A 12,084-nucleotide genomic window follows, 5' to 3' on the forward strand; every position below is an offset into this window, starting at 1 on the left:
ATACTAACATGAACATACTTGCCTAAATACACTGACATGTACATACTAACATGTACATATTTGCATGAACATACTAGCCTGAATACACTGACATGTACATACTAACATGAACGTACTAGCCTGAATACACTGACATGTACATACTAGCATTAACATACTAGCCTGAACACACTGCCATGTACATACCAACATGTACATACTACCATGAACATACTAGCCTGTATACACTGACATGTACATACTATCATGTACATACTAGCATATACATACAAACATGTATACACTAACATGTACATACTAACATGTACATACTTACATGAACATACTAGCATGTATACACTTATATGTACATACTCGCATATGCATACTAACATGTACATACTAGCACGTATACACTAACGTGTATATATAAACTTATATATACTAACATGTACATACTTACAATTTTTGACATTTGCTTACTAGTATTCGCATCTAAGACTAACAAATAGTTTTTTTAGTTAATTTAAATTCAAATATTCAGCATATCATATCATTGTTTGATTTATTTATGATATCTTACTAACCACATCTGTTGTCAAGGTTATTGAAACAAAATGAAATGAGACCCAATTTGTCCAATTAAATATAAGCGTTTCATAACTGATTGCAGAAGATTTCAACACACGGATTTAACCATTACCAGGAATTCCATAATCAATCACTATTAAAGAGGACGTAAACTTCATAGCACACTTGTTGTTACAATGCAGAAATAACAATAAAATCCCCAGACGTGTATGTGGTTTGTAATAATGGTATATATACAGCGAACACACAGTGCACATGTATCGTTGAGAATCAGCTTGTTGCATATATACATCACTTGTCGCCCATAGGTGAGGATATTTCATATTTGTTATTGTCGTTGTTGTTGTTGTTTTAGGTGGATTTATAAACTAAAATTATACTATAATGTTTCATTTAAAACATTTTTCACCATTCTATTCATCAATAAACGAAATTATTATAAGCTTACTAAAACGGGAATCAATGTTCACTTCATTATATATTGATTCATTTTACAATTGAACGGTTCGCAAGGGACAGTATACACTATGATCATGTATGGGAAGTACATTTACAAACGGGCTTATGTGTGTAATCATAGACCGTTTAGCAGTAAAAAGAATATTTTAATTTATTTTTTAAACAGAGGATATGATATGAGTGGTCATTCAATACGAAATGTATTTACCGAGAATTCTACAATTGAATCAAACGAGTTTACGTGGGGGCATAGTTATTACACTTGTAATATATAAAAATATAAAAAGACGTTATTTCATGGTGGGGATGGATTTTATGATATAAACAAACTAACTGTTTCTTTCGTTTTTCTATAATTGTTTGATTGATTGGTGTTTATTCAGGTTAAACTCACTAGTTGTGTAATACAATAGAGTAAGTGTTAACATTAGAATATAGCTTTAAAGTACAACAAAACTATTACATCATGCTTCCTTGGCTTATAGTTTTGACATTTCAAATTAGTAGTTACTGTAAGCGCAAATTCACGTAATATGTGAGTTTGTCTTGACTGATTTTATAGCAATACTTGTCTTGTACTGTTCATGATATTATAGAAGGTTTCAATACTAGCAATCGCTATACAAATGTAATTTCCCTGAGACAGTAGCAATCCCTTGGTCAAAATAATGTATTTTTGATAAAAATTTGCCTGATAATTGGACTCTGCATTACACCGGAATTTGTGTGTTTTTTTGGTTAAATTTCATTACATTTCTATGACCATGGATCATGAAATACATTCATTTGCCTCATAATTGGATTCTGCATAACACAATTGTTTTTGTGTTGTTGTTTTCTTTCTTTTGGTTAGACCTCCATTACATTTGAATTACCATTTATCATTAAAGTAGACACAGTTGCCTGATAACTGATCTCTGCCTTACACAAGAAACTTTATTTGGTTTATATTTCACCATTATATTTTCAGGACCATGGTTCATTTAACACAATTCGCAGGTCTGATTATTGGCCTCTGCCTTTTACAAATTATCCTGGGTCAGAGGAATTCAATTGACTTTGGAGTGGGTCGCGGCAGAGGTGGTGGGATCAGGGGTGATATTGGCTGGACCAGGTAAGAGTATAGCATTGCTTGTTTTTTTATTGTCCCTCATGTGTATCGCCAAACGGTTGAAGAGTATCTATAACAATAGCGAGCTTATAAGGCTGTGCTAAATCAGCTCTGTCGGTGGGCAAGAGAGGTAGGTCTTATGCAATTGATGTCGAGATTTTAATCAATTTCAAACCTTAGAAAGGAATATCCCATTGTTAATCGTGTCCGGAAAAAATGAATAATGACATGTTTTGATTCTTCGTAGCATTTTATGACCAATACAATAAAGGACAATAGATTCAACGCTTAAAAGGTTTGTACTTTTAAGCGTTGAAAGACATAGTGAGATTTTCTTACAACTGACCTTTATGCTAGTACTGGTGGGAAGTACCGTTAACAAAATAGTTACTGATGGGGTTTACTTTACCACAATTATCGGGAGAAGGGTAAACTGTACCAAAACCGTAAAATCAAGATTGTGCCAATTCGAATACGGCTTCCCGTAAATCATAAGATGTCTGGACGTAGCTATCGGTCAATTTGACAATATCTTCAGAACAATACAGAACATTTATTTGGACGTTGTGACCTTACTTTAATTACACAATATACATGTACATACAATGTAAGCGTATATATTTACATAAACTTTAGTGCATTACAAAAGCTATCATATAATATTTCGCAAGTGTATTTGACATTTAGTCATTTGCATGTTAAGCACAGTTCTGTTAAAATTGCAAAGAGTAAAATAAAAATAAATTTCCAACGATAACTAAATGTAAACTCTTTAAAACCAAAAGGGGGAGTGGGCGTATAATGTAGAGGTTATTGAATGCCGGTTTATTCCACGGCTTGATATTTAAGCTATGCACGATATTATTGGTACCTTCAGGCGTGGTCGTCGTGGATCAAGATCAAGAATCGGAGGCAGCTTGGACACCAATGGAAATTGGGGGATAAGTGCAGGGTTCTCGTGGAGACGCCGGAGGGCTTTGAGGGTACATTCTTCTTAATGAGTAGAGATGTAATGATGATTATGCATTCATTAAATTTAGCCGCAACAGGCCGCAGAATTTGTTCGCGGATTTATATTGACCACAATCTGTCAAAGTATCGATAGCTTCATAATCGACAGTATGACACAATGTCATATGGTGTTTTGTCAGGGCTTGTTCACCATAAGTTGGGAAGAGGCCTGAAATATTCCATCAGCAAAAACAATGAATTATTGAATTTAAAGAAAAAAACCGCCCAACTCTGTGTTAATATTTGTTGTGAAATAAGTGTCTTTTTTTCATTTTGGAAATTGCCGAATTTCGACCTCTGCTAAAGAAGATGAAAAAACCCTGAATATCGTCTTAGATGTATCTTTATAAGTTATGCTTTATTTAAATTAGTGTTATACGTTATAAATACTGGAAAACGTAACGAAAGAAATAAAATATGACAGTATTGTGATAATCAGGGTAAATGTAACACTTCCCTAAATGACTGTCTGTTTTGTGTTTGTATATTTACACTAAAATGTTGTATTTTGCAAATAAATCATAATTATGATGTAATATTTACAGTTTGATCAGGATACTGAAAGCTTTCATGTAAAGCTTATGGCTGATCCCTGCGCGTTTGACTTCTACGATCAAGATAAAGATGGCAGCATTTCAACCGTTGAGATGTGGTCGGTATTTGGAAATACGACCGAGGCTAACATGCTCTTTTATGCTTTGAACAAAGGAATAGGTAACTTATTACAATGTTTACGACACTATTCTTGTATATTAAATAATAATACAATGATTGTCCAGGTAATGTCGTGGTTAGAGCACTCCCTTCTTAACCAGGTGTTCCGGGTTCGATTCCTGCCCTTACTTATGTGCGTTGGGCTCGTACACTGCTGTTTCAAAAACAATATAAAGCCATAATCTCGTTCAACCACGTGCCTGTGAGTTTGACCTAGCATACTTGGATGATGTATGTTTTCACAAACGTAAACTTATTTTTTAACTAATCCTTTAATGTATATCTGCTTTCAGCGTATATAATAGCTTATGATGTCTGTAAAACAGTTTATGTACATTACGCCATTTTTTTTTCTGCGCAACGCATACCATTATGTACATACCGAATACTCTTAAATATTAATACACCCTAAATATTGCTTACCGCTAATGAGAGTCAGTCTTAATGACGTATCCCATGTACAATTGAGTGAAATTCTGATCAGTCAAACATATTTATTGATAATCTTGATGAACACAAAATAAACCTATTTATACATCGGTATAAATTGTCAGGTTCAGTTTCGCTGACCGTTCCACGGCGGTTACCTCATTATGCAATTATAAAGTTAAATTCACTGCATGTGTTGTATTTCTGTCTTATATTGTGACTCTGTGTTTCTCTCAATAAGAATGTGTTTGTCATGGAGTCTTATGGACTTAAATGCAGTTATTATTGTGAACATGCTAACTATTTGGCTTGTCCATGGTATTAACCATTGTATTGTTTATATTTCAGTTGACGATACAATTAGCAAAGACGAGTTTGTTACTCTTGCTCCGATCCTGATCGACGACTGCTTCCAGAATAGGTTTAACAGTGCAAGGAATGGACAATAATTGGGAATAAATTTCACTCAAATCGATTAAACTCTACTCAATTACAATGATATTTGCTCTTACCACTTAATTAGATTAAAGTTGATCTGTTACAATATTAGTTGTTTTTACCATGAACAGAATATGTTTTATAACAGTTTAGTTTGATCCTTATATCAGATTGTGTCGTCATATATATTATCTATGCGTTAGATGATAGCCATTCTCATTCATCAGATGTTTGATAATGATTAAACTGTGGAACACGTAGCATCATCACTCTGGTGTACGAGAATGGTAATAGCTTGGTCCTAGGTTTCCCAACCTGCCCTGTTCGTTAATACCGACTCTTATCATTATTGGGGAATCATTCTTATTATTTATCACTCCTTGAGATAACACTTATGAACACTTTCGACCATTTAACCATAATCGAGTTTGTTAGTAAAATGAACTCATTTTGGTAGATAAAACATAGGTTATTGGAAATAACTATTTACCATATATTTTCATATTTTAGTATGTGGAAGTAAATTTTACTAAAACATGTAACATCTAATAGTTGTTCCAAGTTTTATGCTTTGTAAATGTTACCATTAAACATGCACGCCATCTATATAGGTACTCGACGTCGAGGGTTGTCGGGAGGATAAAAACAATTTAAGATAGTTGGCACGGACTGATTATTGTCTAGAGTATATTGTATTTTATCTTCGACGAACGGACATCCATGCATCATATGTAAAAAATTGTTTCCAGCTGAATACAACGATCACGATTTTTTTTCTGTAACGCATGTGTACGTACCCTGCTCTTTTTTATTTTGGTCAAAAGGTCTAATATGAAAACTTAGTGGTTTCATTGGCAACGTTTATGTAATTCATACACGTTTAGTTTACTTTTGATCAATCTTGATTAGAGCAAAGTATATAAATTTTAATAGAAGAATTAACAACATATTTTCGTTATTTTTTATCGAAAATTGCATGCGATAAAAATAGTCTGACTCTCGTTAGACCGTTTCATCTTGCAATCTAAAATCATTTTAATATTAAACTTCACAGGGAGATAATTTTGCAGACTTTCAGCATAATTCTAATGACTCGCATAATATTTGGCCACCATCCAATCACCACATTATTTTGATCGCACGATGAAATATAAAACATATCATTTGGCGTATCTACCCACGATTTACTTAAGTTCCTTAGCTAAGATAATGTTAAACGATGGTTTGTAGAATGTTAACTCTAATGACGAAACTACATTCACGGACACAATGGGTATAGTCATCATTGAGCGGAGTCTCCAATCGTAATACTTGAGACAAAAACCCATCCATCCTAATACACATTTTCATAGACTACAGACCAAAAGCAACATATAGCAAGATAAAGTACTAACAAGTTCATTTTAAAGAGCTGACTTATTCGAAAACGTGCGGGGGAAACTTCGAAACAGAGTAAAAAGGAAAAATACTGTGGATATACTCCCATTGAATAAGAAGGTAAAGAGGATAAGAGTGAAGATAGAGGGTAGGGTGGTTGGTTTAAATGAGCAACTTCCAGTGCCTTTTCTTCACTGAGCCCTGATTGGTAGTGCTGAATATCACATGTATGCAGAAAGGAGACGCTTCTGAGTTGGATAGATATTTGGTAGTAGGAAGTGACTGTCACTGGCTATCGAATCTTTTTGTCATTTGAATAAAGAGGTGAACTGCATCGAACAGTGTCTTATGTTGTTCTGCTATGAGGGCAGTGTCACCGTATAGTAAATTGCGAAGCGTTACGTCAGTCAAAGCCTCTACAGAGTTAAGAAGAAGTCTCATTTGTTCATTATAAAGGGGACAGATAAGAAGATAATGATATGTTGTTTCCTGAACTCCACACGCACAAAGGGATGAGGGCACAATGTTTTTAACAGGTGATGGTTCAATGAACTGCATTCGTTCCGTAAGCGAGTGTGAATGACCTGTAATCGACGTTTCCCATAATAAAACAGAGTATTTGGTTTGGAATTATCCGACTTAAGGTACTAAAGCCAGAGACACTGTCAATGATTTGTGCTTCAGCTGGGAGACTATTCCATGCTGCGATTGATGTAGGAAGGAATGAATTCATATAGAGTTGATGCTTGACCAACTGTCTGAAGAACCAAACTTGACAGATAATCAGGAGAGAGACCATTTTTCATTTGTAAAAGATAAAAGCTCTGTGTTTTTCACGTCTTTGTTTCCATGCTCTCAAAGTCAAAGTCAATGTGATGCAGACGCAGAGAAACAAGGCGAGTTCAACCAGTAACAATGCATTCGCATTCGTTTTGAATTTTGTCAAGTTCGTTTTTTTCATACTGTGTACAATTATTCCAGATGACATCCGCATTCTCCATGATTGGCCTTATGAAAGAAAAATAAATAACCTCCAGAGACCTCCTATCCAGTTGATAGCGTAGACGTTTCATGATGTTAACTCTAGACCAAGCTTTTTCTTTAATAGAGTTAATGTGAGTATGCCAATTTCCCTCATTAGAAAGAAAACTACCCAGTTGTTTGTGAGATTCAACAAACGGGATATCAGTGTCAAACATGTACACAGGCGTATGAATGGGTTTGTTTTGTTTTCGAGATTGAGCTTTACAAGCCACTCATCAGCCCAAATGTATATTATGTTTATATCTGTCTGTAGTTTTAAAGCTGCAGTTTGTTGCGGGGGGGTGTCCACTATAACAGATAGACTTGTATCATCAGCAAATAGGTTGACATTTGAATCTATCTCGTTTACTATGTCATTAATGTATATAAAAAAATAAAAGAGGACCCAAAATTGAGCCCAGGGGAGCTCCATCTTCAAACGTTTTGCCATCACGACATTCTTCTTTTGAATGTCTAATGTCGTATATTAAGCTAACTTCACACAATGTTCAGAGTCTATGTTCGAGTTGCGCAATATAGGTTTGCCAATTTTAATGCATCATTAAACAATGTAGAAATAAACAAACATTTAGTGATATTTTGGAGCTTTTTTATCAGGGGAATTTGAGGCCACGTAGCTATTAATTTTGTTTTGAAAATTTAAGTCAGTTGGGTAAATATTATAATGCATTAAGATTAAAAACTAAATGCATCAACCTTTACGATGCGCCTTCATGGCAATACGATTCATGACAAGAAAAAAATCGATTTGTATTTTTCATGTCCTTGATATGGTTGGACTGTCTACATGTGTTGGTATGAGGAAGGTTCGTATGGATTAATCCGAATACAACGTTATCATTTTTTTTTTCCTTTTTACTCTGATGTATGTGTTCAATACCAAATAACGTAATGGTCAGAGTATAGTGTATATGTACACTTTACAATTTAAATTCATCTCAATCTATATGTTTATGCCCATGGCTAAAGACTTATCCAAGGCGGTAATCCCTTGAGTGTTTGAAAAAGCTATTTTAATGCATGTGTCCAGTCTGTTTGTACCTAAATGTCTCTCGTCAAGTGTCGTTTGGTCGCTTACATTGTGTCTCTTAACAAGGTTTATATTTGAATTTTGGCACTTTGCTTGTCCCTGTAGTTTTCATTGTATTGCATTTAGCCGATATAACCATAATCATTAAATTCTTAAATATTATAAAAAAATATTCAGTTTGTCTTTTGCATGATGCATGTTAATTCACCTCTTGCATTAAAATCGTTACCGGACAGGTTGTGAAACGATACCGGAACGTGTGAGACAGGACTTCTATTTGTGTACTACGTCATCGAGTTATGTGTATATTTTACAAGTTTAGAATGCAATGTACGTTTCCACGTTAATAGGGATTGATGCAGTTTCAACAAAATCAAAACGATATTTCACAAATAATTTATAAAGCTGAATGCTTTGGCAGCTTGTTTTGTCAGGTATTGTGCCAATGTTTGCGTGTATGTCTGAAAACAAGTGATATACGATTGCTGGCAACAGATCAGACCGCAGTTTTAAATCTTTATGTTCGAAATTGGATGTTTCATAGCTAAAAGCGTTAATACCGATTTAAAAAAAAAATGTTTTTTTTTGGTAGTTTTCCAAACAAAAGAGATATGTACTATTGTAAATTTTATTTTTTGTTTTATATAACTGAATTGAATGCATTAAATGTTATTTATATGAAAACAAAACAACAGAAACCAGTACAGTAGTCGAAAGCTTAAACAATGACATATAACACAAAAACAAACAATTCCAAACTAAAAACATGGCAGAACAGCACAAAACTCCGCAAACAGCACACTACATACATAATATATTAAAATAACTAGGGGTGTTGATCAAGGATTGTTAGGTACCGCATAGGAACGGTCAGTAAAATGTAAATTTACTGGGGGTTAACTAGTCTGTTTGCACAACCTCACTGTTATCCCAACAATGGCGAATTAAGTAAAAACGTAAATTGTAAATCTGATCAAAGTATTAACTTGAGACACGTTATAATAAAACAAATTAAAATAAAGTAATATGTAAACCTCAAGGACTTCGATGAAAAGGCAACCCAACTCTATCCGCAGACAAGAAATATAATTCAGTGTACCTAAAGCAACAACTATTCAAAGATATGATGTTTATTATAGAGATTAATATTAAATTAATCTTCCCTAATTTCGAGTTGCAAATTCAAATAGGATGCTTTTAGATTGGAGGTATTAGATTTAGTAAGTTGCAGTTGTGAAGGGTATATCGAGTTAGTATTATCTGTAAATACCGGATTATCCAAACTCAGAATATCGTCAATATATTTAGAAGTATCACTAGAATTCATCAACAAACGCAAGATCTCTTAACTTAGATATTTCAACATATGTTCACTTTCATTGCAGTTTAAAGGGCGATCAGTAAGTAAAGGTACATAATAAACACACATAGGAATGCATATTAATTGTTTATATAAACATGTACCAAATTTTAGAAAAGATTTATTCAATAACATCTGTGCATGTCCAAAAGATATATTTATCTGAGCGATCATTGGTAAAAAAGTTTTTATAATTAACTGCCATAAAAGTAGTTTTCTCCCTAGCAACAAGTTCTTTTTCGATAAGAGAGTTCAATTTTGTTGTAACTCAATACTCTGAAATAGATGTATTAGGCGTTGAAAGGTTATAAATATTAAGCACAGAGACCATGTATCGTCTACTTTCAATATTATAAACTAATTCTAAAGTTGATGGACAAAAATTGTGTTGAAGTCAAATTCCGCCGCTTTTGGGACAAAATTTAAGAATATGTTAAAACTGTCAATCTTTGAGAGTGCAGCTATACACTCTTTTCAAATATAAACGTAGGTGTTGCTACACGTCAAATTACACGTCGTATTTCGCGTTAAACCTTATTTTATCTATATGTCTAATGCGTAGTGTATAAAGAAAAATCACAAAGTGAAAAAATACAAGTTCAGCAAAAAGCAAAGCCGTCATAGCAAAAGGATGTAATTTAGAAAGATAACCATTGATTGGCTTCACTATATTTAAGAAGGGAAATAACCTTTGTTGTGTTTAACGAGTAAAGTCGCTTTCGTAAAAGGATGTAATTTAGATATGAAATCAGTGGTTGGCTTCTTTCTATATGATTTCGAAATATTCAATGAGGAAAAACGCGATTATTGTTGCAAACTTAAAAACACAATTTAATATATTTCCCCCAGTTTAAGCGATCTCAAATCGTCTTGAATGTTTTTGCAGACACTTCGACACAAAAAGTACGTTAAAAGTAATAACAACTTTCGTATTAAAATAGGACATGTTTACTTTGACATTGAGCAAGTCACGTTCACATTGACGCTTACGTTGCTATTCTGGCTTACTCACAGTGAACAGGATCTATTTATCATTTACTTAGAGAAAGGTCTACACTTTCTTTAACAGACCAGAATAGAGCATTTATTATTAACTTGAACATATTTCAATAAGTCGTTGACCAATTACTGAATAGCATGTTAAATTAAATTAAGCTAGAGCTTATAGATAATTCGAAGCTTTTTATACATCGATGCTCTAGTTGTAAAACTAGCTATTGCACTGTAAGCAGTAAAAGACAAACTTCAGAGAATTCCTTGAATTCTGTTACTGTTGTTGTATTCGTGCATTTACAAATTTCAATTGTTAAGATAATATTATGTCCAATAAAAAGGCAGACGGTCTTAAGTTAACATTAATGTAAGTACATATATTAGGAGCGATTTTATCAAAGTTGTATATATATATATACAATGGATGACCCAGTAAGTGGTTAGTTTACTAAATATTACGCAAACCACTTAAAAGGATAAAGAATTTTAGTATGTACTAACGCAAATATATGTAAAATGGCATCATATCATTTATTCAGGTACATTATAATATGTACATACTAACATGCAAGAACTAGCATGCAAAACATAACATGTATATACTAAAACAAACATACTAACATGAACATACTAGCCTGTATACACTGACATGAAAATACTAGCCTGTATACACTGACATGTACATACTAACATGAACATACTAGCCTGTATACCCGGACATGAACATACTAACCTGTATACACTGACATGAACATATTAGCATGTATACACTGACATGAACATACTAACCTGTTTACACTGACATGAACATACTAGCCTGTATACACTGGCATGTACAAACTAACATGTACATACTAGCCTGTATACACTGATATGTACATAATAACATGCACATACTAGTCTGAATACACTGACATGCACATTTTAGCATGAACATACTAGCCTGAATACACAGACATGTACATACTTACATGTACATACTAACTTAAACATACTAACCTGAATACACTGACATGTACATACTAACATGTATATACAAACATGAACATACTAGCCTGAACGCACTGACATGTACATAATAGCATGAACATACTAACATAAACATACTAGCCTGTATACGCTGACATGTACATAGTAACATGTACATACTAGCCTGTATACACTGACATGCACATACTAGCATAAACATACTAACATGAACATACTAGCCTGTATACGCTGACATGTACATACTAACATGTACATACTAGCCTGTATACACTGACATGTACATACTAGCATTATCATACTAGCCAGAATACACTGACATGTACATACTTACTTGAATTACTAGCCTGAATACACTGACATGTACAAATTAACATGTACATACTAACATGAACATACTAGCCTGAATACACTGACATGTACATAGTAACATGTACATACTAGCATGTATACACTGACATGTACATACTAACATATACATACTAGCATACTAGGCCTGAATACACTGACATGCACATTTTAGCATGAACATACTAGCCTGAATACACAGACATGTACATA

At 33.6% G+C, this 12,084-nt stretch overlaps 1 protein-coding gene across 1 annotated transcript; it reads left to right on the forward strand.

Moving 5' to 3' along the window:
* Positions 1–837: 837 nt before the first annotated feature.
* Positions 838–5,511, forward strand: LOC128241766 (uncharacterized). Its single transcript, XM_052958844.1, has 5 exons — positions 838–878; positions 2,000–2,143; positions 3,018–3,123; positions 3,697–3,865; positions 4,643–5,511. Exons 2-5 carry the CDS (start codon positions 2,004–2,006, stop codon positions 4,741–4,743), a joined length of 516 nt encoding a protein of 171 aa, XP_052814804.1. The 5' UTR covers positions 838–878; positions 2,000–2,003; the 3' UTR covers positions 4,744–5,511.
* The last annotated feature ends 6,573 nt before the right edge of the window (positions 5,512–12,084 follow it).

Source organism: Mya arenaria, chromosome 7 (assembly GCF_026914265.1).
Source record: "Mya arenaria isolate MELC-2E11 chromosome 7, ASM2691426v1".
NCBI classification, from domain to species: domain Eukaryota; kingdom Metazoa; phylum Mollusca; class Bivalvia; order Myida; family Myidae; genus Mya; species Mya arenaria.